General features: G+C 37.8%; 2 protein-coding genes across 8 annotated transcripts in view; one reads left to right on the top strand and one right to left on the bottom strand.

The window, feature by feature from the left end:
- The window catches only part of USP34 (ubiquitin specific peptidase 34), a 398,976-nt gene that overhangs the window by 369,482 nt on the left and 1,628 nt on the right, over window positions 1–27,866 (top strand). For 5 of the 6 annotated variants that reach the window (XM_074206840.1, XM_074206826.1, XM_074206813.1 and 2 more), the window contains one exon: window positions 1,338–2,574. In XM_074206840.1, the coding sequence (XP_074062941.1) occupies window positions 1,338–1,948 (611 nt within the window). In that variant the 3' untranslated portion in view covers window positions 1,949–2,574. Of the gene's footprint in view, window positions 1–1,337; window positions 2,575–23,443; window positions 23,697–27,866 lie in introns of those variants that run through there. The other variant, XR_012472449.1, reaches the window with a different exon arrangement.
- LOC141502217 (activator of 90 kDa heat shock protein ATPase homolog 2-like) lies at window positions 565–27,342 on the bottom strand. 2 transcript variants are annotated; one of them, XM_074206850.1, is made up of 9 exons: window positions 27,171–27,342; window positions 23,470–23,660; window positions 15,739–15,824; window positions 11,576–11,690; window positions 6,047–6,135; window positions 5,282–5,404; window positions 4,846–4,947; window positions 3,915–3,966; window positions 565–3,422 (listed from the first exon to the last, which is right to left on the bottom strand). In XM_074206850.1, the coding sequence occupies exons 1-9, from the start codon at window positions 27,248–27,250 to the stop codon at window positions 3,223–3,225; spliced, it is 1,038 nt and encodes a 345-aa protein (XP_074062951.1). In that variant the 5' UTR covers window positions 27,251–27,342; the 3' UTR covers window positions 565–3,222. The 2 variants fall into 2 exon arrangements, with proteins under 2 accessions (XP_074062951.1, XP_074062957.1); XM_074206856.1 differs by lacking the exon at window positions 27,171–27,342 and adding an exon at window positions 24,044–26,823.

The following is a 27,866-nucleotide window of genomic DNA, read 5'->3' as shown; positions in this document are numbered from 1 at the left end:
AATTTTTACAAGGAATTGAACTTAAGACTCATTGCTTTTTTAAAACATCCAGTCATGTGCCTTTTTCTGCAATACCTCTCTTCCATGATCTTTCAGATATCACTCAGCAATCAAATCTACAAGTTCTTTCAGAACCCAAAGATACTGTTATCCTAGACAGTTGATTTGAATTCATCAGGAGCCTCTTGGTGACTATCTCCCTAGATATCCATTTCAAAGGTCATTCTCCTTGGCCAAGAAAACAAAAGCTAAGGAAACTGAATAGTTCTCCCTTCCCTCTTTTTCAACTATCCCAACAATTTTACCACCCCTCTTTGATCCTCTTTTCCTGAATATAATTTTAAGGGAAAATAATCTCCTTTTTGATTGAGCTTAAAATTTTTCTTCACAAGCCTAAGTTGATTTATGAGTTTATTAGTCCTGATACTATTCTAAGATTGAGCCACACATTTTTATTCATCTTTTGCTTGTACTTGGTTCTATTTGCTGTACATAGCTTTATATCTAAGTTGATAGATGATCTTTCTCTATATCCACAAAAACAGACTTTCAAGAGATCTACTCTTCCTTATTAAAATTGTTTCCTTTTATGTTTTTGGGATGTCATTCTTGAGTTTTCCATCTCTCCTTGGCAGATTTGCTCTGCAGAGTTTTAATACTTGGATCCTATGTCTTTCCTGTCAGCCCTTTGAAATCTGCTCCCTGAATCTAGGGTTTATATCAGACTCTTCTCTGCTTTCCTCATCTTCTGAATTACAAACTTTTAAAAGTTCATATCATTTTCAGCTCAGCAACAAGTTACTTGCTGTAAGTAAGAATCAGATCAAGAATAGAATTTCTTTTTTCTTTTTTTTTTTTTTTTGGTTTGAAGAATGAAAAGGATTTCCTTCTTTTTAAACATATCTACAGAATTGAACTGCAGATCACCTTTGAAGTTTTTCTCCAGTTCTTTCATTGTGAGCAGGAGAGCTTGGGTTCTTGAAAGCTATTAGAGAGTGTGCCAGCTCTAGGAAGTCAAGACTCCCAAACCAGAAAACGTTTTATGTATGGACCTTTATGGACATTATTTATAGTGAGGAAGAACAACTCTTGACAATCATCTCTGAGTGATTAGTTATTAGTTTGTTTTAGTAGCAGGCAGGATCCATAATGATAAAATTAAAACTTTCAAGTATACCATGGAGCAATGAAACTTTGATTTCTTCACAAATCAAGTAGGAAAACAGTATAACTATTAATAACTCTATAGAAAAGGAAACTTGAATTTCACCTTCAGCTGAGCTTAATGATTTATGTTAGGAAATAAAACATTTCAGTCCAGATGTTTTCTTTCACAGATGATGAAGAGGCAACTCCTGTTAAAAGAAGGCGTGTTAGCAGTGATGAGGAACATACTGTAGACAGCTGCATCAGTGACATGAAAACTGAACCAAGGGAGGTATTGACTCCAACTAGCACTTCAGATAATGAGACAAGAGACTCTTCAATTATTGATCCAGGCACTGAGCAAGATCCTCCCTCCCCTGAAAATAGTTCTGTCAAAGAGTACAGAATGGAAGTTCCATCTTCATTTTCAGAAGACATTTCAAATATTAGGTCACAGCATATGGAAGATCAGTCCAGCAGTGGCAAGTTTGAAGAAGTCTGTAGAGAGTTTAAAGACCCCCAGAGTTCCAAGGATTCTAACATAACTGAGGAGGAACCAGAGTTCCCTTCCACATCAATTTCTGCAGTTTTGTCTGACTTAACTGATTTAAGAAACTGCGATGGCCAAGCTTTGTCCTCCCAGGATCCTGAGACTAGTTTATCCCTCAGTTGTGGCCATTCCAGAGGACTCTTTAGTCACATGCAGCAACATGACATTTTAGACACCCTGTGTAGGACCATTGAATCTACGATTCTTGTGGTCACGAGGATAGCTGGCAAAGGAAACCAAGCTGCTTCTTGACATTAGATGTAGCATGTCTGCTTTTAAGTCTTTTTTTCCAAGATGCTGTTTGTATAAGTTTTGCTTATTTCTGTTTTGTGCTTCAGTTTGTCCAGTGCTCTCTGCTTGAATGGCAAGATAGATTTATAGGCTTAATTCTTGGTCAGGCAGAACTCCAGATGAGAAATTTTGCATCTCCAGTACACTTTTCTTAAGGGCAATCAGATAATGGATATGTTTTATGTAATTAAGAGTTCACTGTAGTGGCTTTCATTTAATATGGCTGTCTGGGAGAACAGGGTTTCTTGGCCCTGTACAATGTAATTTAAACTTATGGCATTTTTACTGTGTATAATATGGTGTCCTCTGTGCCAGTTTTGTACCTTATAATAGAGGCAGATTGCCTCAGATCGCTGTGGTTCTTATTATCAAAATTAAGTTTACTTGTATACGAAACAACCACAAGAAATTTGATTCTGTAAAGAATCCTCTTTAGCTGTGGCCTGGCAGTATATATATGGTGCTTTATTTAACAGAATACCTGTGGAGGAAATAAAGCACACTTGATGTAAAAATAATTGTTTTATTTTTATTGACATGACCGATGCTATTCTGTGCACTTCATTAAACTGATTGTGATGACTTTTCATTTGTTTACTTAAGTTGCTTCAGTCTTCAGATTTTTCAGGTAAATAAATTGGGTCAGGGGAACTAGGGAGGGAAGGGAGAGAATCCATTGTGTTTCCTTTAATTATATTAAAGGTAGAAAATTAGATTTAAAAACAAATCTTTTCATTCTCAGATCCTTTCAAGGTTGCTAAAGTGCAATTGTTTCCCCTTGAGTATAGGGATGCTCAGTTTAGACCAGGTGTTCACTCCACCATGTAGAAGCTGGACTAAGAGAATTTAGAACAACTGCCTCTCACCCAGGTTAATCTTGTTCTGGTTTGAAACCTGCTCTTTACCTCATAGAAATACCACCCCATCTACTCTAAACTTCCTGTGAAAAAAACAAGCTTTAGATTAAGCAATAGAGAGAACCTGAGAGTTCAGAACTGTTGATCCAGTCCCAGAGTTTTAACAACTAAGGTAAATTAGACAAAATTATTGTTTTATTTAAATTGCTCAAAGCTTTTAACTCCAGATTCAATCTTGTTCACAGTGAAAAAGATGGATGGATGGATGGAACTTTTATCAGCACAAAATAAATTAAGGGTTTTTTTTTTAAATTTTTAAATAAAAAAAGGGGATTTAGTGAAGAATGAACTTTTTCCCACTTATAAAAAAGTAATGCCTTATAAAATGCCTTCCAGTTGATTGAACTGTGCAGGATTGGCAAAAGCTACAGTAAATCTTTTTATTTCTTCAAAATGCTGCTTCTCCCAGCACTGTCTCATATTTTCCTCTTTACAAACAGGAACTCCTTTGCAGTTTAGCTGTAATTCTGTTTGTCCTACTACAGGCACAAAATTCAGGGCAACAGTTGCATAATGTTCTGAAAATAGAATAGAAGGCATATTGTTGTTTTCAAAATGAAAAATCTCATTGAATACTACTAAGTTCAGTGTATTATATAAATAGATATGGATTTGGTGGAATAAAAACATTTTGGAGAAGACAGATATATTATGCTTGACTTTCAGTTCTTGGAGACATCTCTTTTGTTTAAAAGAATAGGGAAGGAGGCTAGAGATAAGAGATGAGGGATAGCAGGACCTCTACTCCAAACTAGCAGGAAGAGTATTACCAAAAGACCTACCTTATAAAGAGTGTAACAATTTTTTTTCCCTTATTGATACATTATCATCTCCAAGTAGAAAGTAGGGGCACTGCCTACCTTAGAGTGTTGATATAGAAAAGAAGTCCTTTGTAAACCTTAAAGTCTTATTTAAAATAATGAACTATGTTGCAGGGATGAGGGAATTCATTTTTTGTTACAGATTCTGCTTATTAAAATTAGGCTAAAGCAAAGACAAGAACTACTTACCCTCTGGCCAGCTCTTGCATCGCCACTTCATAACAATCCTTTTATTGGATAACTGAAAACAAAAACTCCCTTGAATTTACTTTCAAGATTAGTGTTTCACTAAAGTCATTAAGTTAAAACAGTAAGAATTAAGGGGAAGAAACCCTAGGTGTACAGTCTTGCTCACTAATTGCATTATTAGAGCATGTTGATAAAATTCTTTCAAAAGCATGTTAAGGACAGAGTTCAGAGCCAGTATAACCACAACTGTCCCTCTCCTAAAAAGACTTGGCTACCATAGCCACCCACTCAGAATAGGAGAAATTTCAAATTCCAAGGCTTTATTTGTCTTTAGTTCTTTAAAAGCAGAGTACTAGTTTCAAAACAAAATCTAAGCACTCACAGAATCTGTATAGTTATTATAAAAACTGATATGGGCTGTATATCCCAATATGATTTTTATTCAACACATAATATTTTCATTTATGAGGTATATGAATTAACTCCATTGGGGCAGATTGGGGGGGGGGGGGCGGGGAGCTAGGTGATACAGCAGAATACCAGCCTTGGAATCAGGAGAACCTGAGTTCAAATTCGGCCTCATGACACATGGCACTTACTAGCTGGGTGACCTTGGGTCACTTAACCCCATTGCCTCACAAAAACCTAAATCAAAAACCATGTCAGTCAACAAGCATTGATTAAACAGCTATTAGGGGCCAAGTACTGTGGTAGGAATTGGGTATAAAGGCACAACATCTTTTTAAGAGGTCATATTTTTATCAAGGTAGGGATGCTCTGGGTGTGTTGGGTATGTTGTAATTAAATACAAAGTACACCAGCAGTCGCTATCAGTGTCTTGAAGGGGGAAAAAAGGGACTTTGAGGGGGATGGAAAAGCTATTTCCACTGAGAGAACAGTTTCTTGAGTTTCAACTTAAGTGTTAACTTACCAGTTCTAGGTATTCTCCAGTAACATTTCCATCAAACATCTGGAATTTGCCTCCTTTTTCAGCTTCTATCACAGCAGAAGATTTAGAAAACCTTTGTACCAACTAAACAAAACACAAAAAATCCTTGGGATTGTTCTAGAATATGCAGATCTTACATTAAGTCCAGTTTTGAACACCTTGTATTGAGAAAACTGTGGGGCAGCTATCTAGTTTTTAGTCTGGTTGAAATCCATGGGCAAGGTCTTTCCTTGAGTAAATAACTGAAGAAATGCTTTAGCTGAATGACACTTAAAATGCCTATTTCTTGAAGTTAATGAGAAGTTGTCCCTCCAGCTCCTTAAGATAGAAGAAGCCTACTTTTCTTATGGCCTTTAAGGAACATGACCAAAAGGCAGTTTGCTTTCCTGTCTCAAAACTGATGTTCAAAGATGCTTACCTCCTTTGTGGTGAAGATGCTGTACAGCTGTTCCACTGCAGTGTCAAACGTTTCCCTCATATGTATTGCTACTGTTGGAATCCTCACACCTACTGCATCCAGAGCCATTGGAGACTCAGAGTCCTGAAGCCCAAGCAGAATAAAAGCCCCTCAGGATACCACCAGATGGGCCCATTATCTATCCCACCAGACTGGTTTGCGCTCAGTTGGTTAAAATTGGTTACTAAAGATTTCTGTGTCATGGGTTGAATGTGTCATTTATGTTACTAAAACCCACAATCTGAACCCTCATTTCTTATAACTAATGTACATTTTGTCTTTAAACCTATACCTCTTTTCTAGACATCTGTAATATATGCATATAATGGGTAGCTCAAAAAGTAAGATTTGGGCTTCCCCACTCACTTGGGACCCTAGAAAGCCAATTTCAGATTTACCAATCCAGGAGATAATTCAGAAAGGAGAGGCAACTCTCTTCTGATGTGGTATAAAAAAGATTATAATAGGGTCAGATAGGTGGCACAGTAGATAGAAGACCAGTCCTAGAGTCAGAAGGACCCAAGTTCAAATGTGACCTCCAGCATCTAACAATTACCTAGCTGTGTGACTTCAAGCAAGTCACAACCCCATTGCCTGGCAAAAAAAAAACAAAATTATAATAACCAAAAACATCTGGTGCCCACTTTTACAGTCTCAACTAGCAATGGGATAATAATTGGCTTTTCATAACTACCATCCTCCTCCCAGCAGCCAGTAAACCTTTACCTGAAAAGTATGTTCACTCAATTTTCTTTTTGCAGTCATTTCCTGAGGAGGTACAGTTTTTGTTGGTAAAATCATTCCCGTTGTAAATTCTATAAAGAAAATCATGTAACTAAAGATTTATTTCCTTTTAAGCACAAATAGATAAGGAAGACTAAAGCAACAAAAGGAATTGAAAGTTTATTTTAAAAAAAGACATGTTGAGAAAAATAGAAGGTTCATCAGGTTATTGTTCCAACATTTAAACATGTCCAGCTTTTTATAACCCCATCCATTGTGGTTTTCTTAGTGAGGATATTGGAATGGTTTACCATTTCTTTAATAGATTAAGGCAAACTGAGGTTAAGTGACTCACCCAGGGTCATCAGTTTTGAACTCAAGTCTTCCTAGCTCCACATTCAACCCTCTATCCACTGACCCACCCATTTTCCTCCTAAGGTTTATTAAAGCAAGCTCATTTAGTATATCTCTTTCTATCCAGACAACCAGTTAATAGTAGAAGCAAAATTTATTCAAATGTCTTTTTATGAGTTGAGTTATCTTGACTATTTGTTTCAAGTTTCCTTAGCTGAATGTTATTTATTGCTAATATGAACAGAGCATTGCACTCTTAACTAGTATCAGTTCTCTTCTGGCACTTAGCAGCTGCGCCTTCACTTATCTAATTCTGTCTTTCCTTATCTATAAAATTAGGCTTATAATTGTACTGATCATCTCACAGGGTTGATCAGAGGCTTAAATGAGGCCATTTATTTTGCAAATCTTAAATCATGATCTAAATAAGGAATTATAAAATTCGGGTATACAAATGTAATCTCACTTGACATTTGTGGATAGTGATACCTACCACTAAATTAGTATTTTGATATTTCATAATAAAGGTGACCCTACATTCTCAAAGCCTATGTTCTGGGGCTACAGAGGAAGTGCCCCACATAGAGGAAACTAAAAATTCTGAAGAACTTAAGCCATACCCTGGATCACTGCCTTGTCATGGCAGAGGGATTTGCATAATTCAATGAAACCATGAGCTTTACCATTTAGGGTTACCCAAAACAGGTCATAATGGAGAGTTCTGATAAAAGGTCATTTCACTCCACTATATTTTCCAAGAAAATCCCATGGGCTGTAATAAAAGAACAGTAACAAAAGCAATGGCATTGGAGATGAGCCCCTCAGATGCGAAGGTGTCTGATATGCTATGAGGAAAAGTGGAGGACAACTACAAGTAGCCCTAGAGCTAAGCTGAGCCAAAGCCAAAAGGAAGCTCAGTTGCAGATGCCACTGGAGACAAAAGAATAGTATAATGCTATTGATCTTTAGATCAATATTTCATAGGAACCTGGAGTATAAGATCTATAAACTAAGTTAAGCTCAATGTGGTCAAAGCGGACCTGGAGAGTTCACTGGCCATAACATTCTTTTCTGATACACCAAAAGCAGTTTTACACATGAACACCAATATGGAAATGAGTGATTATATATTTTGTAGCCAAAGATGAAGAAGCTCTATTCTTTCAGTTAAAAGAAGATCTGGAGCTGACCATGGATAAGATCACGCTAATTAAAAAATTCAGATTTAAGGGGCGGCTAGGTGGTGCAGTGGATAAAGCACCAGCCTGGAGTCAGAGTACCTGGGTTCAAATCCAGTCTCAGACACTTAATAATTACCTAGCTGTGTGGCCTTGGGCAAGCCACTTAACCCCATTTGCCTTGCAAAAACCTAAAAAAAAAAATCAGATTTAATTTGAAGAAAGGGAAAAATGAAATAGGTAAGATCTAAATAACATCCCTTATAAATATTAAGTTGAGGTGATGATTAGATCTGTTAGAGTGCCTAAACTTTACACAGCAAACAGCAAAAAAAAAAACATCTCAAAGAAAAACAAAAACAAAATGGCTGTCTCAAAGTTTTACAAATAATTGAGGAAAAAAGGAAATTGAAATGTAACAGAGAAAAGGAAAGAGATATCCAGTTAATTGCAGAATCCAGAGAATAGCAAGGAAAGATGTTTTCTTAATTGAGTAATGCAAAGATATAGAGAAATACAATGTAAAAGGAAATGATTTCTTCAAGATAGAGATATTAAGGGAAAGTTTCATGCAAAAATGGTCATGATAAAAGGCAAAAATGGCAGGGCCTTAAAGGTAGAAGAGATTAAGAAGAGATGTCATGAAAAATCTTGACATCACCAATAACCAGAGAGCCAGACACCTTGGAGAATGAAAGTCTAGGGGGCCTTAGGAAGCATTGCTGATGATAAAGCTAGTGCAGGCAATGAAATTCCAATTGAACTATTTAAATATCCTAAAAGAGGATGCTGTTAAAGTATGTCAGCAAATTTAGAAAAGAAAACAGGGGCAGCTAGGTGGAGCACCAGCCCTGGAGACAGGAGGACCCAAATTCAAATCTGGCCTCAGACACTTAATAATTGCCTAGTTGTGTGATCTTGGGCAAGTCACTTAACCCCATTGTCTAATAAAATTTAAAAAAAAAACAATGGCCATTGGATTGAAAAAGATCATTTTACATCTTAATCCTAAAGAAGGACAATGCCAAAGAATATTCAAGTTACTCTACAGTTGCACTCATTTCACACACCAATTGTGTGCTTAAGATTCTGTAAGCTGGGCTTAAGCAAAATAAATGCCATAAGAGCAGACTGGTTTTCAAAGAGGCATTTCAAAGAGGAGAAAACAAGTGAGTTCCAGAAAAATATCTACTTCTGTTTCGTTGATTACACTAAAGCCTTTGATTGTGTGGATCTCAACAAAATGTGGCAAGGTCTCAAAGAGATGTAAGTACCAGATTATCTTATCTCCTGAGGAACACACATGTGAGCCAAGAAGCAACAGTTAGAACCAAATGTGGAACAACTGATTGATTTATGATTGGGAAAAAAAGTATGACAAGGCTGTGTACTATCACCTTATTTAACTTATATGCAGAGTGTATCATGTGAAATGCTGGTCTGAAAAAGTCATAATTAAGGTTGCTGGAAAAACATTACACAGATGATAGCAATCTAAGGCAAAGAATTAAGACTCTTGATGAGAGTGAAAGAGGAAAAACTAACTTGAAGTTTAAAATCAAAGAAAGAAAAAAAAAGACTTGGCTACTGACCCCATCACTTCCTGGCAAATAGAGATTAAGAAATAGAGCAGTGTCAGTTTTATATTATTAGGCTCAAACATCACTGCAGACAATATCTACAGCCATGACATTAAAAGACTCTTGCTCCTTAGAAGGAGAGCTATGGCAAATCTGGACAGCAAAAAAAAAAAAGATGAGATATCACCTTGTCAACAAAGGTCCAAAGTATCAATACTATGGTTTTTCTGGTAGCAATGTACAGCTATGAGAATTAGACTAAAAACTGAGCACCACAGAATTGATGCTTTCAAATTGTGCTGGAGAAGACTTTTGAGAGTTGAACAGCAAAGAGCAAGTCTGTCGATACTTAAAGAAATAATTCAGGCTATTCATTGGAAGATCAAATACTGAAGCTGAAACTTAAATACTTTGACCACATTATAAGAAGACAGTGTTGGGAAAGGCAAAAGAAAAAAGATGACAGAGGACTGGTTGGATAGTGTCAATGAATATGAACTTTGATAGACTTTGAGATAGTGGAGGATAGAAGGGCCTGATATTCTATGGTCTACTGGATCACAAAGAGTTGGACCCAACAAAGTATTTAAAAATTTCAGTATTTAAATATGAAATTTTAATATTTAAATACTTCTCTATTTCTGCTGATAGCAGTACCATCCTTCCAGGTACCCAAGTTTGAAATCTTAGAATAATCTTTGATTTTCCTCTTTGTCTAACTGTCCCTTCCACTGCTCCATTTCCAATTAGTTACCATATCTTATCAATTCTACCTTTTTATCATCCTTAATATTACTTTATCTCCATTCATATTGTCACCACTCTTGTTCAGGTCCTTTTCTCCACTTGCTTATATTACCCTGATGTTCTTGCCTTCAATCTGTCTTCAATCTGTATTCCAATACAATTGTCAAACTCTCCTTAAATCATGGGTTTGACAATAATGCAGAATGGGAGATACAGTTCTACAAGTGTCTCTTAAAGTAAAAATTGAAGAATGTCTTTCTTTGAAAATTCACATCAGTTCTGCCTATCACACAAGAATTGAACATTACATCAGCTTTTTCTCCATCAACTGGGAGAGAGTCATGCAGAATGCCAAATTTTTGACTGGCACTTTAAGGCTTGTAAAACCTATATATATTATTAACTCATTTAACTTGCACTTTCTCTGATAGCTGGATATATTCTTTCCCTCCTCAAGTATTCTGAGAGCACTCTGTTTTGATTTCTCCTTTGTCCCAGAACATCCCACCTTTTATCACACATAACCTCCTGCTCAGTTTCTAATCACTCCTCTCCTCCCAAGCCCAGTGAATGTAAGGACTATGTCACTTTTGTCTTTCTGGATTCTACCTGGCAAGAGAACTTTCCTTGCACTTTATAGGACATTGTGATATTATCAAATTGAATTTAAATCATGGAAGATATTAAGGTTCTGCAGAACCAAAGGTAAAAAACATAGACTGAAACATGACAAAGATGTAGGAATTAAGTGAACAATACTAACTCCATCTTGTGACTCCATTCTGAAGATAGATCAATTCCCTTTCTATTCAATTATATAAGTCTAGTCCAATTTCTGTCTTGTAAAAAGAAAACTTTATTGCAGTGTTTGAACCTAGCCCTGCATGGCTGGAAGTTGGACCACTTCTACCTGTTGCTTAAAGACCTTTAAGGACCTAGGTTATACTGACCAGAAACCTAGTCAGATTTAAAGACTGTTGCATGGAGTTTTCTCACAATTATGAATTTCAAGTAACCATATATCGTATCTGAAAACTGGTCCCACACTGTCAAACAGTTCCTTTGATTCATTACAGACACTTGGGGGGAGTGGGACTTCTAATTTCATGGAATTGTACCTTTTTACCCTTCACTCCCAACTTGGAAAATCCACACTCTTTCCTCCAATTAGAAAGTAGATTACCTAATTTTGTATCCTGGTTTATTTAATAGAACATTTTGCTTTTAATACATAAAAATCTGTCACTAATATTCAGGATTTCTAGACTGACTGGGGAGTCCATTGTCCCATTTATGATGCCTGTTTTGCTAACATCGTGTCACCGAGATCATTTCCTCAGTTATTATTAATTACCCACCATGAGGATTATCAGAATGTTTCTATCAGGATGCCTGTGATCCTGATCCACCCCCATCCCCCCAGATAAATGGTAAATACCTATGTGTGAAGAATATTAATTATGTCTCATAAGTACTTACAGTATGAAAAGTACCTTTTTTTGAAAACATGCTTAGCATGTGGTCACTACTGATGCACAAAGGCCCTTTCTGCCCAAAGATTTATTCCTGAAAAGTGTGGTATTAAACTAAACTAGTGTGAGAATTAAGATGAAGATTTGGATAACTTAGTAAAACAGGAAAAAAAAACCCACACCACAGCTCACTGACTTTACCTGTCTTCAGGGCTTTCAGGTAATCCTCAAGGGCTTCTTTGACCTTGGACACTCCTGCAGTTTTCATAAGATCCTTCAGTGAATCTCCATCTCCTTTCTTCTTACTCACATTTACCTATAAATTAGAAAAATATGAACTGAATAAAACTCTGATCTCAAAACAGTAGAATCATCACAATGTATTGAATAGATTTCTTTTTATAAAAAATTTCTCCAGTCAAAATACACATACTACAGAATCATAGATGAATAGTTTTAGAAGATGCAAAAACTATAGAAGTCCCTGTTGAATGACTTAAAATTTCTCATAGGTAGTAGTCAGCAGAGGTAGGATTTGAACATAAATCCTCTAACTTCAGAGTCAGTGCCTCCAAACTGTTGTGCCTTTCGGCATAATCCAGAAACTGGTGCCAAAGGGCACTAACAAGGCAGAGCCAAGATCATAGAATAAAGGCAGGGAGTCATCTTGAGTTCTCCCTAAAACCCCTACAAAATACCTTTGAATTATGACTCTAAAAATATTACAGGAGTGGAATCCACAAAAAAGACTAAGTGAAACAATTTTCCAGTCCAAGACAATTTACAGAGTCTCATCAGGGTGAGAAAGAAGCATATATTTCTTGGAGGTTTTCAATACAGGAAATATATGATTTGGTCTCAAGTCATGAAAAAACTCAAAAAGGATTTTGAAAATCAAATAAGAGGTAAAGGAAAAACTGAGAAGAGAAATAAGAGTAATGCAAAAAAAATAATGAAAAAAGAGTCAACAGCTTAGTAAAGGGAAAACAAAAAAAATGCTGGGGGAAATAATATCCAAAATATAATAAACCAAATGGTAAAAGAGGTACAAAAAAAAATAAATGAGAAGAATACCTTAAAAAGCAAAATTAGCCAAATAGAAAAAGAGGCACAAAAAATTCACTGAAGGAAAAACTTCAAAACTAGAATTGATCAAATGGAAAAGGAGGTTCAAAAGATCACCTGAAGAAAATAAATTCTTAAAAAAAAGTAGAATTGAACAAATGAAAGCTAATGACTTTGAGAAGTCAAGAAACAATCAGACAAAATCAAAAGAATTTTAAAAAGGAAGACAATGTGAAATCTCTCACTAGAAAAACAATTGGATTGAAAAATCAGGAAAGATAAATTAAAAATGATTGGACTACCTGAAAGCCATGATCAAAAAAAAAAAGACCTAGATATCATCTGTCAGGAAATCATCAAGGAAAACTGTCCTGATATTCTAGAACCAGGGAGTAAAATAGAAATGGAAAACATCTACTGATCACCACCTGAAAGAGATTCCAAAATGAAAACTACCAGAAATATTTTAGCTTCCAGGTCAAGGAAAGAATATTGTAAGCAGCCAGAAAGAAACAATTCAAGTATCATTTAGCAGCTTCTACATTAAAGGAGTGGAGGGCTTAGAATATGATGTTGGGGGAGAAGACAGAGAAGAGCTAGGTTTATAACCAAAAATCATCTACCCAGAAAAACTGAGTATAATCCTACAGGAGGAAAAATGAATATTTAATGAAATGAAGAACTTTCAAGTATTCTTGATGAAAAGACAAGAGCTGAATAGCAAATTTGACTTTTAAATACAAGACTCAAGAGAAGTATAAAAGGTAAAAAGGAAAGGGAAATCATAAGGAATTTACTATATTAAATTCTTTAGAATCCTAGATGTGAAGATGATAATTCTAACTCATAAGAATTTCTCATTATTAGGGTAGTTGATGATGATGATGATGATGATGATGATGATGATGATGATGATGATGATGCTTGTCCATTCTTTTTTTTTTAATTTTTGTAAGGCAATGGAGTTAAGTGGCTTGCCCAAGGCCACACAGCTAGGTAATCATTAAGTGTCTGAGGCCACATTTGAACTCAGGTCCTCCTGACTCCAGGGCAGGTGCTCTATCCACTGCGCCACCTAGCCACCCCTTGTCCTTCATTCTTGAAGAAGACCATGACATCAGGGAGGTGATGTCTTGACAAGCAAGGGAACTGGATTTGAGTGAGGAAGTGTTGTGTTGTCACTAGTCTCACTTTCTCCTCTAGAGTCACATGGGTCCATGGCCAGATGTGAATTAGAATAACTTAAAATGGTTCTGGATTCAAGGCAATCCAGAATAAGTGGCTTGCTCAAGATTATACAGCTGGTAAGAATCAAATATCCGAAACCAAATTTGAACTCAGGTCTTCCTGATTCCAGGGCTGGTGCTCTATCCACTAGACCACCTAGCTGCCCTTCAGGTAGTTAGAAGAAGTATATATAGACAGAGAGCACAGGTTTAAGTTAAATGTGAAGGGATGTGTGGTTTATAAAATTAAAATCAAGGGTGAATGAGGAATGTACTAGGGAGAAAGGGAAAGGGAGAGGCATAATGGGGTAAAGAATCTCACATAAAAGAGGCAAGATAAAGTTTTTAGAGTAGAAGTGAAGAGGGAGTGAGTGAACATTACTCATCAAAATTGGCTCAATTAGGGAATAACACACACATTCAATTGTGTATAGAAATTATCTTGCTCTATAAGAAAGGAAGGAAAGGGGATAAAAGAAAAAGGAGAGATGATAGGAGAGGGCAGATTGGGGAAAGGTCTAGTCAGAAGTAAAATACTTTTGAGGAAGGATAGAATGAAGGAGAGAGATAATAGAATAAATGGGGAATAAAGGTAGAAGGGAAATACAGTTAGTAATAACTGAAAAAAATTTTGAAACAAAGTTTCTCTAATAAAGAGTTCATTTCTCAAACATTGAGAACTGATTCAGATTTATAAAAAATAAGAGCCCTTCCCCAATTGATAAATGATCAAAAGATATGAATGGGTTTTAGATGAAGTAATCAAAGCTATCTATAGTCTTCTGAAGAAATGCTTTAACTCACTATTGATTGAACAAATGCAAATTGATACAGTTCTGAGGTACTGCCTCATAGCTATGAGTGGCTAATATGACAGAAAAAGAAAATGACAAATGCTGGAGAAAATGTGGGGAAAATGAGACAATGCACTGTTGGAGTTCTGAATTGATTCAACCGTTATGCAGAGCAATTTGGAACTATACCCAAAGTGCTATAAAGCCATCCTTACCCTTTGATCCAATAATACCACTACTACGGTGTGTATCCCAAAAGAGATAAAAACAAACAAACAGGAAAAGGACCTATATTTACAGAAATATGTATAGCAGCTCTTTTGTAGTGGCAAAGGGATGTCCATCAGTTAGCGAATGACTGAAAAAATGGTGTTCAAATCCGGCCTCAGACACTTAATAATTACCTAGCTGTGTGGCCTTGGGCAAGCCACTTAACCCATTTGCCTTACAAAAACCTAAAAGCAAAAAACAAATGCATAGTGAAAAGAACTGTGTACAGCTATACTGTAAGATGATTAGCTGTGAATGACCTAGCTGTTCTCAGCAATTTAAAGGTCAAAGACAACTCTGAAGGACTTACATTGAAAAATGTTATCCATTTCCAGACAAAGAACTGGTAATGTCTGACTACAGATTGAAGCATACTTTTTTTAACCTCATTTTTCTTGAGGGTTTTTTATTTTAGTCTATGTTTTCTTTAACAACTTCACTATTATGGAAATTTTTTACTTGACTTTTCATGTATAACCTATATCAAATTGCTTGCCTTCTCAATGAAGGGAGAGAATTTGGAATTCAAAATTTTAAAAATGAATGTTAAAATTATTTTTATAGGTAACTGAGGAAAAAACAAATGCTAAATAAGATTTTTTAAAATTTTTTTAAAATTTTAAAAATTAAAAAAAAGGGCACTAACTTCCCTCCCTCATAAATTTTCATGTATGGTGCAATCTATATGCCAACAACAATGCTGACAACATCCAAGGAAGTCACAATTAATCAAGCTATTTGCTTTTAAAAAAAAGATATTTGCTTTTTTAAAAGTTTGTGTTAGAGAGAAATAATATCATAGGAAATACTCTGAGAGGAGGGAAGGAAGGGAAAAGAAGAAAATATCACTAGACTAATAGAATTCATTCATTAAAACAATATGACAATCATAATTCACTAATAATGCCAAATGGAATTACTTTATGAGATAAGGCTAACTTTCAAGTATTCAACTTCCATAGCAAAATTTTATTTAAAATATTAAAATATTAAAAATATGGCCACATACCTCTGTATCATCCACTTCATTTTCTTCAGAGAGGTGGGGTATTTCAACTGATCCTCTATGCTTTGCACCAGATTCCTTGACTGTACCTATAAAGAACAAAATTAATTCTTCAATTAAAATCAAAACCCATTATGCACAAAAGCCAACCTATTCTTGCCTTACCCACCCAGCAGCCTAATACAATTTAAACAAAGGCACCATACAAGTGAAAGCTCCATTATTATACCAAACGCATTTTGTGTTCTCATAATCTCCAGTTCTGTCTTCCCAGTCCCCAGTTCTAGATGGATAAGCAGAGGTTATTGAAGGATGCTGCCTGCACAAAAATGTCTCCCCCAGGACTCTGGATAGCCCCAATATCCAAGTTAATAATTAACCAAAGAAAGGGAAGGAAGGAAGGAAGGAAGGAAGGAAGGAAGGAAGGAAGGAAGGAAGGAAAGAAGAAAGGAAAGAAGGAATATTATCTGTTATTTGGACCATCCAGTGCTTTCCCATCCTGGGCTATCCAGGAAGACTAGGGTGTAGGGAGATTAGGACCTATGTAGCATATTCTACTAGTCTACTTACCACATTTCCATCTGGGTGAAATTATAGTCAAAGGAATATTGAGCAACCTTGAAAGGGTGTGTGTGTGTGTGTGTGTGTGTGTGTGTGTGTGTGACATACAATATTTAATTACACTATTATATCTATATGCACATTATACATACATACCTATAAATTGTATCTATCTTAAATATTTATATAATATATAAATATATGCTTATATTATAAAGTACATATGGTAATATATAAAATATATATTTATTATATTTACAGATTCTGTAATATATAATCACAATGCTATAACATAAATATAAATAAGTTTATTGTATTTGCACAATATAATTATATACTTATATGTATACACTTATATATATTAGATAGATATTAATATAAACATTCTTTGACATTATATGATATGCATATATATATATATTATATTGCATAAGCATGTATTTATGTGTGTATATACACACACAAATACACACCCATCTCTAATTTCTCCTAACACCAAGGATAAGTGGCCACTTTTTCCAAATCCTTGATCCACTTCACTGTTTTCAAATTTCTGATCCACTTGTTATGTCAGTAACAGCACTGGACTTGGGGCTAACAATTAATGTCTATGCTATGCTCTTTGTCTACTAAAACAATATCAGAAGAGTTTTCTCAGCTATATGCCAGGGAAGTCTCCACTAATGTAAGAGTTCATTGATGTTTCTCTATGAGGCAGCATTGATCCATTTAGTCATGACAGACTTAACTCATCTTCATTTACTCGACAAGATTAGTATTAGATGACTGATTGAAGGACAGTATTTACCTCATTCAGCAAAGTAAAAGTCATCCCTAGTAACTTTATGGTGAAAATGGAGAGATACTGGCTAGATGGCAGTTCAGTTAGGTAGATTCAGAACTGAATGGAAGACAAGACCCAAAGAATAGTGACTAAATGATTGATATCAGCCTTTAGGAAGTCTATAGTGGAGTATCTTAATACTCTGTCTTTGAACCTCATCTGTTCAACATTTTTATCAGTGATCTGAGTGGGGGCACAAAGCTGAGAGAAATAACTAATAGACTAGATAACAGAATCATGATCCAAAGAGATCTTGTGAAAAGGCTAAAACTGTTATTATTAAAGTTAATTGTGATTTTAAAAAAATCTTGCACTTAAATTAACAAAATCAACTGCCCAACTTCCTTTTTTTTTGTTTTTTCAAGGTAATGGAGTTAAGTGACTTGCCCAAGATCACACAACTAGGTAAATTATTAAATGTCTGAGGCTGGATTTGAACTCAGGTCCTCCTGATTCCAGGGCCGGTGCTCTATCCACTGCACTACCTCGCTGCCCAACTCCTACACAGGATAGATGCTTCTGGGAAATGCCATATATGAAAAAGTCCCTTGAGCTTTTTTGAACTACAGGGTCAATTTGAGTCAGCTATGTGATAAAACAAGCAAAAATTACCAGACTGCCTTAACAAAAGTATGTATGTTTACAATGAGGCATTAACTTAATTTTTTTGTTACAATTCATTAACTGTATCAGTGATTCAAGTCACTGTATGAACTGTATTTGTATAGTCCAGATGTCACATTTATAAACTATAGCATATATGGAAAACAAATTGGGCAGCCAGGGTTATTAAAGAACTTAATCAGTTCAAAGATTTGATATTTTTATACACCTTACCCCACTTCCTTGCTTCCCATGCTACTTCTTATACCTGAAATAGAGACTTTCCTCTCTCTCTCATTACCTGAGGAATTCTTACCTATTCTTTAAAGTCCAATTCAAGTGCTACCTTCTCCATGAAGCTTCCCTGATCATACCATAAACCTTTTGGAAAATGATATTCTTTTTCATACCTTTGTTTGCCCCTATACTGTTTTGTTTTACATGTCTTGAATGTGCTAAAAATATAATCATGCATATTGTCATTATCTGTATTTATGGCTTATCTAAATTTTGTATTTCCCCAACAACTAGCAAAGTGCCCTGCAGATTCCAGTATTTGTTAAATGTTTACTATATGAATGCAAGAACATTTAGCCTAGAAAAGGGAAGACTTGGTAACAGAAGTTTAAGGAAATGATAAACAAAATGATTTTATAAGATCTGAAATGCAAATCACTGAAGAGCTCAAAGCTGTGAAATTTGTTCTGCTTGGGCCCCAGAAAGAATGAGCACCAATGGATAGACATTAGGAAGAAACAAATTTGAACTCGACATTAAAAATAAAAAGAAAACTTTCTTAGAATTTAAGATACTTCAAAATGGTAAGGAGCTACCTTAATGTCAGAGGAGTCATAGATTCAGATGAGGGTTATATTGTTTTGTTTGTTTTTTCCTCATTCTGGAATCTTCTAAATCCACAGTACCCTTAGCAGAGCACAGCTGATATGAATGAACTGGTCCAAAATGATGAATGAAAAAGGGAAGATGCTGAGGTCTACCCACTTCTTAATTTTGCCAAGAGCAAAATTCATTTCCATTTTAAATTTTGGGAAGAGGAGGCCCATCGCTGAGGCTTCTAGATAAACCTCTGCCAGAAACCCATAAAATATTTGTTTCTTTTAGAGGAACCTGGCATTAGAGGCAACTACGCAGTGTCCTGAATAAAGTACTGGTCCTGGGTAAAGGGCCTCAAAAAGATCTGAGTTTGTATCCAGCCTCAGATACTTTTTAACTGTGTGAACTTAGGCAAGTCATTTAAGCTCTATCTGTATCAGTTCCTGAATTGCGAAATGAGGGAAAATAATAAAAGTCCTACCTTTTAGGGTTGTTTTGAGGCTCAAATGAGAAAATATTTGTGAACTGCTCAGCCCTGGTACTTAGTAGTAGTACCTACTACTTAGCAGGTACTTAGCAGCCCTGGCAAATATTTGCTCCCTTCTTTTCACTGGATACATCAGTAAGGAATTCTAAGTCTGAAAAAATATTTTAAGCATTAAAGGACTATCCAGTCTTGAAAGATGATACTAAGGTCATCTATTTGTTGTTTTTCCTCAGTTACCTTTGCAAATATTCATCTTAACTAATGCTATAGGGAAATAAAAACAGCTTAACGATCCATCATAGTCTCTGTCCTCAAAGAGGACAATCTCAGCAGGAAGATACAACTCAGACACACAAAAACCAGAAAATAATGTGAGACAGAACACCACAACCAAGTTCAGATCCACATGCTCATTGAGAAAAAGCAAAGAGCAATGTGGTCCCACAGTTATTCTGTAGGAGTCTATAATACAAAGAAGAAAAAATCCTTATTTCCTGTCCTCAAGAAATTTGCATCCTAATGGAAGAAACAACACATACATGAATGTATATATGTATGAGTGAGTGAGTGTGTATGCATGCACACACCATATAAACAAGAGCAAATGGAAAGTAAGCTGAGCAGAAAAGGATGGGGAGCCCAGCAAAGGTCTCTTCTGCAGAAGGCGGCATCGATGGTAAGTATTAGAAGTCAGGGATTCTACAAGGTATGGGACAGCCAGTGGAAAGGAATAGAGACTAGAACTATATTATTCTGTGTGAGAAGAACCAATATGGCTAAACCATAGAGAAATGGTTAAGATGACTGGCTAGGTAAGAAGGGACCAAACTGGGGTGACTAGGTGGTGCAGTGGATAGAGCACTGGCTTTGGAGTCAGGAGTACCTGAGTTCAAATCTGGCCTCAGACACTTAATTACCTAGCTGTGTGGCCTTGGGCAAGCCACTTAACTCCATTACTTTGTAAAAAAAAAAAAACCAAAAACCCTAAAAGAAGGGACCAAACTGGAAAGAGCTCTAAATGCCCAACAGAGGAGCTTATATTTGATTCTAGCAATACTATAATCATATCATAAATAAACAGTAGTACTTATGTCCTTTTGTTTCTACCCCCAAAGCACTTTACTAAATATAAATTCACATCTCCACAACCTCTGCAAAAGGACAACAGAACAGGAATAATAATCCCCATGGAGATGCATAGAGTCTAGTAGCCACCAAAAAGACTGAAACGCCACACCACTATAAATTTTCCTAAATCCAAGACAGACCTAAGTTCTGTCCTCTCTCCCTTTTCCTTTAAATATCCTCTTCTATCCTAGTCAATCAATAAGCATTCATTATATTCCTAGCCTGGAGGAGATAGTCATTTATGTGATAGGTTGCTTATAGTTATCTAAGCAGCCCATTATAGAAGAAAACCGCAGTTGTGACAATACCAGAACCCTGACTTCTTCAGGCCAGAGAACAGCTAGCCTCATTTCCCAATCTATTCCCCTTCAAGTCATTGTCCACTCTCCTCAAAGTCACAGGATTACTGAACATACATGATAGCAGAGTCACTGTTCAGAAAGATTTTGATGAGCTTAATAAGCCCAATAAGATGAAATAAATTGGGTGAATACAAATCTTACATTTGCATTCAAAAAATCAACTTCAAAAGCACAAGATGGACAAGATATTTTCTTTTAACAGAGCAATAGCAATAGCAACAATAAAGGCCTCACATTCATCAAAATATTTATGGCAGTGTTTTTTTTGTGGTAGCAAAGAACTTGAAACAATAACGTTTATCCTTCCGGGCATGGCTAAATGGTATGGAAGAGACATCAGGGACTATTAGTCCAATCTATCTTTCTTGAAACAAAGTCCCTTCTATGACATACCTGACAAGTCATATGACCCTTGCTTGGACATCTCAGTGAAGGCTACCAATTCCACTTTTGAACATAATTTGGTAGGAAGTTCTTCCTTAAAACAAGCCTAAACTTGTCACTTTATAACTTCCAATTTTCACTTCTGCTCTGCTATCTGGAGCCAAGCTACACAACGTAATTCTTCTTCCATATAATAGTTGCCTTCAAATACACAAAAGCAATTATTATAGCCTCCCTAGATTATCTCTCATCAAAGTTAAACATCACAAGCTCCTTCATCTAGCAATTATATGGCATGATCTTAGGTCCCTTCACCATCCGAAGTCAACCTTTTTCTTATATTCTCCAACCAGTCAACATTCTTCCTGAAATATGGTGCCAGAACTGAAAACAGTATTCCAAGATGTGGTCTGACAAGAACTGAGTAGGATGAAACAGTTATTTCCCTGAACACTAAGATTCTCTCAATGAAGCCTAAGATCAGATTAATTCGCTTGACAGCCATATCATGCTGTTCACTCACTGAGCTTGTAGTATACTAAAACCTACCGAGCTATATATTGCACTTAAAAAAAATTATTGCTCTTTTGTTTTTCCATCACCTACATTTCCCTCTGTATTCCTCCCCTGATCTCTTCCAACATTCATCTTTTAAAACAAAGGATTAAAAAATGGAAGGAAAAAAATGGAGTAAAACATTTCAAAAAAGTCAAACTTATACACAGCATTCCACATCTATAATTCCTCACTTAAGCAAAAAAACAAGAGAAGGTATCTTCCCATAACTTCTTTGGATCAAGTTTGGTCATAATAATTTTGCAACATCCAGTTTCAAATGTCGTATTGCTGCTGTTCTTTTTATTTACATTATTCCACTTAATTGTCATTGTATATATTGCTATTCTGCTTCTGATTATTTTCTTTTTCATCAGTTCATAAGTCCATGCTTCTTTGTATTGATCATTTATCAAATCTGCTACATAATATTTCATTACTTTCACATATCATTTAGCCATGCTCCAAAGGATAAACATTTATTGTTTCAAGTTCTTTGCTACCACAAAAAAACACTGCCATAAATATTTTGATGAATGTGAGACCTTTATTGTTGCTATTGCTATTGCTCTCTTAAAAGAAAATATCTTGTCCATCTTGTGCTTCTGAAGTTGATTTTTTGAATGCAAATGTAAGATTTGTATTCAGCCAATTGTATTTCATCTTATTGAGCTAATTAAGCTCATCAAAATCTTTCTGAACAGTGACTCTGCTATCATCTATGTTCAGCAACTTTCCTAACTTTATTATCTGAAAATCTGTTAAGCATGCCATTAATGCTCTTATCCAAGTCATTAATAAAAATGTCCAAAAAAAGCATAGGATCAAACCCTTCTCAAAGATTTCCAGAACTATCCAAAACAATCATTCTGATCACACCTCTCCCTCTGAGAAATGTGAGAGACTTTGTTATTGATTTGCTAAAGATCTAGGTAAATTATATTGACATTACTACTCCCCTTATTTTCCTGAAAAGTAACTATTGGGAAAAAAGGAAATGAATTAAAAACCAGTTTGATATATTCTTAAATGAGTCAGGATGAGTCTTTGATATTCCTATTTCCTTTTCTAGATATCTTTTTATCCTTTCTAATAACAACAAAATAATAATAATAATAATGAGAAGGTGGTAAAAGAGAATTCTGTCAGTATTTAGAAAAATAATAGTGAAACAACTCTCTCTAATAGGCACACAGAAGTCAAATGGCTTGCCCAAAATCACAAAGCTAGTAAAATGTCGAGGACAAGATCTGAACTTGACTTTCTGGACTCTTAAGTATACATGTCACTCAACAGAGTACACCCCTCATCAATAATATACTGTAGAGTATCACCAGGAATTAAAGTCAAGCTCTCTAGCATATAATTTACAGTCTTCATTCTCCTCCCTTTTTTTGAAATCCAGAATTATTACCCAACTAAAATCCTATGATATGCCTCCTGTTCTCTATAAGCTTTCAAAAACACTGATGGTGTCTCATTCATATCTGCCATGACTTTTCAGAACCTGTGGATATAGTTCATGTAAACCTGACAACTCAAACTCATCAAGTGCCTGGCCTAAAGAAAGTGCTTGATTCATCTGTCAAGGGCATCTCAATGTTCTCTGCCTTGCTCCTAATTATCTGGAGTATCAACTCACATTTAGACATCTTTGTTCTGATCTTTTTAGTCCAAAGATGGTTCTTCTCCAGAGAAAACAAACAAAATCGGAGTTGAACAGTTCTACTTCTTCTCAGTTACTAATTACAGTATCACCTCACCCGCTGGACCTGTGGCCCTAGTTCTTCTTTACTTTTCTTTTCCCCAATGTAGCTTAACAAGAAAAAACCCCCAAAGTTAAAAAAAAAAAAACTAAACAGAAAACTCAACAGCCCTTTCTGTTGCTTTTGCTTCCTCATCAGCCTCAGCTCATTCTCAACCTTAGTCCTCCTGATATTGTTCTTATAGGTCCCATACCACACCACCCTGGTTACCTTTCCAGCTCAGTTTGATGTTCCACTCATAGAAGAAAATCAGCTTCCCTTTGCGGCTGCTGCAGGAGGCCTCCCCTTCCACCTGCTTCAGGTCACTGATCTCACAGCTGCCAACCTCATTCTCCACTTTGACCCCCACCAGGAGCTCCCGCAGCTTCCCCTTTGACCAGTTGGTTGCATCCCGCTCTGTCCTGTTGGCAGGAAGTTCACAGAAGTGCCACAATGGGGTAAGTGTTGCCTCTCATCCCTCCCCAGGTTCTCTCCCCGAAAGGTTACCAAGGGAGTGGGTTATAAGGCAACAGAGCTCCCCTCCAGCCTGTCCCCCCAAAACAACATTGCAATCAATTACCCACTGCTAATCTGCCATCTGTGGATTTCTCTAAACAGTTATTAAACTTTCTTGCAAGAAAATAAAGCAAATCTAGCCTATATTATTCCTTAAAGTTCCATATCTACTACTGAATATGTAAAGATACACTGTCTTTAAAGTATCACTTTCAAATTTTAAGACTCCCCAAGATATCATATATATCTGGCAACTAAAAACTTCCTCCAAATCCATTTATTCACTCACATTTAGCCAGACTCTAATGCACCAAATCACCACAAAGCCCTGAAGGGAACATAAGGAAAATATGAGAGGAAATCTATGCCCTCAAGAAGTTTAGATCTAACAGAGAAGATAGACATAGACAAGTGGAATAATCCTGCAATACTTTGTCCCATTACATCTGTGGAGAAATGAGCCAGTAAAGGTCTCAGAGGAAGGAACAGTCAGGGTAGCCTAGGGTCACATCAGGGAAGGCTTCATGGGAGGATGGGGCTGGGGTACCCTTGAAGAAGGGCAAAGTAACCATAGCAAATGGGAATACTTCAAACAAAACTGTAGTAGAGAATGAATATTATTATTATTATTGCCTGGAAAAATGAGAAGGCAAGCCAGGTTAGAGCAACGGAGCCACACTACCTAAACCTGTTTCCCCTTTGCTCTCCATCCAAAATTGCTCCAGTCAAAGTGACCTCCTCATCCTACAAAGCTGACATGGTTAACCCCATTCATACATTCACTACTCCAATGGAGTGAACCTCTGACATTCCCCATTTCCTCTCCAAATGGAGCCCAGTTTTAAAAAAAAGACATCTTCCATGAACCTCAAAATTCTTCCATCCCTACCTCCACTCCTACTGAATTTCCACACTAAGTTATCTGCTATATAGTCTTCTAAGAACACGTCCTGCAACCAAAGGCCACTCAAATGGATTCTCTCAATTATTCTGTTTCCCCATCTAGTAGGGCTGCCTTTCCTAAAAGATTGTTCCTTGAACAAAAGGATCACATTTCATATCTTGTTTGGAATGACATCAGGCCACCTAGCACAGGAGGCAATCTAGTATAATGGAAACAGTTGGACCTGGAGGCAGGAAAAACAGACTGAATTCCACTTCTGTTCATTACTAGCTGTGTGATGACTAGCAAAATCTTTTTAACCTCTTTGAGTCTGTTTCCTCTGTAAAATGGACATAGTAACACTTGTAATATTTGCCTTTTAGAGTTGTTGTTGAGGAAAATGCCTAGCAAACCTTAATTCTGAGTTATTACTAAGCACCCAGGAGGTAAACAATGGTTATACCAATGTGCCCTCCAATTGGCTTATTTGGGTGTGTCTTGGCAGTGGTATGGTCTCCTGGGATATATGAATATCCTTTCTGGAACACAGTTTCCTCTTCTGTAAAACAGCTTGGACTAGATAAACTCTAATCCTTTCTAGTGGTAACATTCTGTGATTCTCTCAAAGACCTCTTGTGGGATAAACTAAACTAATTTCCATGAAAACTCACTGCTAAGATCCAATGAGGTAATGAATGTCTTTGTAACCTGTAAAGCAACAATGAAATGGAAATGCACAGATAGGCCATAGAAGGTAACAAAAGGGCAGCATTTAGAGCAAGTGTGGCCAAGACCTTGAGATTGATTGCCATATGCACCAGTGTGGACCTTGGCTCGAATCACCAAGCCTCCACATCAAGCTATGGGATTTGGAGAGCTAAGGTCAGTCTCTTCACTGATGACGAAACAGCCTAAATAATTGTCCAGACTCAGGCATAACTGTCACTGTCATATGAAGGGTTGCACTTCAGTTTCCTGAGGAAAATTTTAAAGAGGATATAGGACTTTGGATGGCACAGGTAGTCCTAGAGGCAGGAAGACAAATCCTGCTTAACCTGTTTATCTCAGTTTCCTCATCTGGAAACAGAGGATAACAACAGCACCCACCCTCCAGAGTTGTTAGAAGGATCAAATGTAGTTGTAAAATATAGCAAGGTGTGTGATATATAGTAAATGCTTTAGAAATGTTAACTGTTATCATTATATAAATCTACCAGCAATTAAAGTTCATAAGGAGAAAAACCAGCAATGAGCATGGCACAATGGAAAGGGTCCTGCATCTGGAAGAAGAGAGCCTGGATTTAAATCCTGCCTCTGTCACTAGATCTATGTGACTTGGGACAAATCACTTCAGCCTCTCTGGGTTTCATCTGTAAAATGAGCCGGTTTGGATTAAATACTCTAAGGTCCCTTCCTTCACTAAATCCATGATCTACATAGTTCTCATTTATAGAGCTTTAAGGTATTTTCATATATTATCTCATTTTAATCTCTTTAACAGTAATTTGTGGGGGGAAAAAAGCAAGATAAAAAACTCAAACCAAAATAATCTAAATGCTTCCACTGCACCCTATTCTGCCTTCGTCCAACCTTTGAACATAGTTGCTTATAAGCAATCTCTCAAAGAAAGAAAAACTGGTCCATGACCTTGTCCTAATTAGCATGGAGCTCCTTTTCACCACCTGCACTAATTGGCCCACCTCTAATAATGGAATTTTTGTGGAAAGCATCATGCACAAACACCTTTTAAATCATCACTATGTAACAAAATTTAGAAATTACTTATAAGACTTACAAATAATTGATATGTAAACAACCTTTTCCCAGCAAAGGCAGCCAGAAAGAGCACGCAGTGCCACAGGTTCCAGAACAAGGCCGGGGAACCCTTCCCCTGCCCCACATTTCTGGTTCTCGGCTCTCATGCTAGTCCTCTAGAGTCAGATTTGGAAGCACCCGGGCTGATTTCCTGCGCTTCCCTCTCTGCCAGGCCCCTTTCACACGGGGGTCAATGTAGAGCAAAGCACGCGCTGGTCACGGCATGTCGGCCCTCCCCCTTGGGGCCACGCAGGGGAATGGAGGATCTGATGACTGCTACACCCGCTCAGACCCCAGTGTCCCCACCCCGGGGTGTCCAAAGTCCCCGAAGAGGAAGGCAGAGGGAGCCCGGGACAGATGCTCCCCCTTGCCCACACCTGCATTCTGCAGTCCCACAGAGGCCGAGGGAGGTCAAGCCGCCTCCCCAAGGTCATGGACCATCAGCGGTGAGCTGGGGTTCCCTTGTTCTGCCCTGCTCCAAGGGCCATGCTTGGACATGAGCGCGGACCTTAGACGAGAGGTGAGGCAAGAAACCCCTTCGCTGCCCCGGCCCCCCTCCAGCTGGGACCCTCAGGCAGTGGGAGACCTCGCCCTCCCTCCCTGGGGGGAGGCCTGACCCAGGCCGGCCTTGGGCGGGGCGGCGGGGAGGACCCTTAGACGGGGCCGGGGGGCTCCGGGGCCCCTCCCGGCGGCCGCGGCCCCCTCCCCGGCCCCGCACCAGTGCCAGTTGTTGACGTTGGTGCCGTCCGCCCTCTCCTCCACGATCCAGCGCGGGTCCCCGTGCCCCCACTTGGCCATGGCGCCTCGGGCCGCGGGGACCGGGCCGAGCTCCGGGGGGCTCCTCGCCGGCGTTTCTGGCCTCCTCTGTCTGAAATCCTGGCAGAACCCAGAAAGTGCCAGCAACTCCCGCCCCTGGCCCCGCCCCGGCCGGAGCTCCGCCCGCTGCGCCCCACCTTGGCAGCCCCAGAGCGAGCGGGGCCCCCGGGGCCCCGGCCCAGCCTCCCTGCCCGCACGCTGAATGGTGGGGGGTCAGACGCTTTCGCCACGCTTTCCTGCTTGACTGCGCACACTCATGCACCCCTTCGTCGCCCCAGAAGCTCGGGGGAGCGGGGAGCAGAAGCACCCCGGGCCCAGCATGGAGGAGAAGCACCCTCCCTCGAGCTCGCCTCACTCGCCTCTCACATAAGGCGTCTGTCTTTGAGCCCTTTCAGGAACGGGAGAGAGGGAAGAGAGCAGGTGATAATGGGGGGCAAAGGGGGCGTGAGGCAGAGAACCAGAGAAGTAAAGGAAACCCCTGGCCAGCCTTGACCTTCCTCTTAGTCTCCTCCGACAACCAGGCTGGTTTTCTGGCAGTTTCACAAACCAGGAGGTGGGGAGCAAATGCACAGAATGGGAAAATAACTTTTAGATTGTT

Source organism: Macrotis lagotis, chromosome 1 (assembly GCF_037893015.1).
Source record: "Macrotis lagotis isolate mMagLag1 chromosome 1, bilby.v1.9.chrom.fasta, whole genome shotgun sequence".
Lineage (NCBI taxonomy): Eukaryota > Metazoa > Chordata > Mammalia > Peramelemorphia > Peramelidae > Macrotis > Macrotis lagotis.
Note: the sequence above shows the minus strand (reverse complement) of the source record. Positions and strands in the feature narration are given on the sequence as shown.

What these genes read in the sequence shown, in the direction of transcription:
- LOC141502217 (XM_074206850.1), bottom strand. Translation starts at nt 27,250, where the DNA reads ATGGCCAAGTGGGGGCACGGGGACCCGCGCTGGATCGTGGAGGAGAGG. An exon ending in CCTGAAAGCCCTGAAGACAG is followed by an intron (nt 6,136 to 11,575) that starts GTAAAGTCAGTG and finishes TTTTCTTTATAG; the next exon opens with AATTTACAACGGGAATGATT. An exon ending in ATGCAAGAGCTGGCCAGAGG is followed by an intron (nt 3,423 to 3,914) that starts GTAAGTAGTTCT and finishes TTCTATTTTCAG; the next exon opens with AACATTATGCAACTGTTGCC.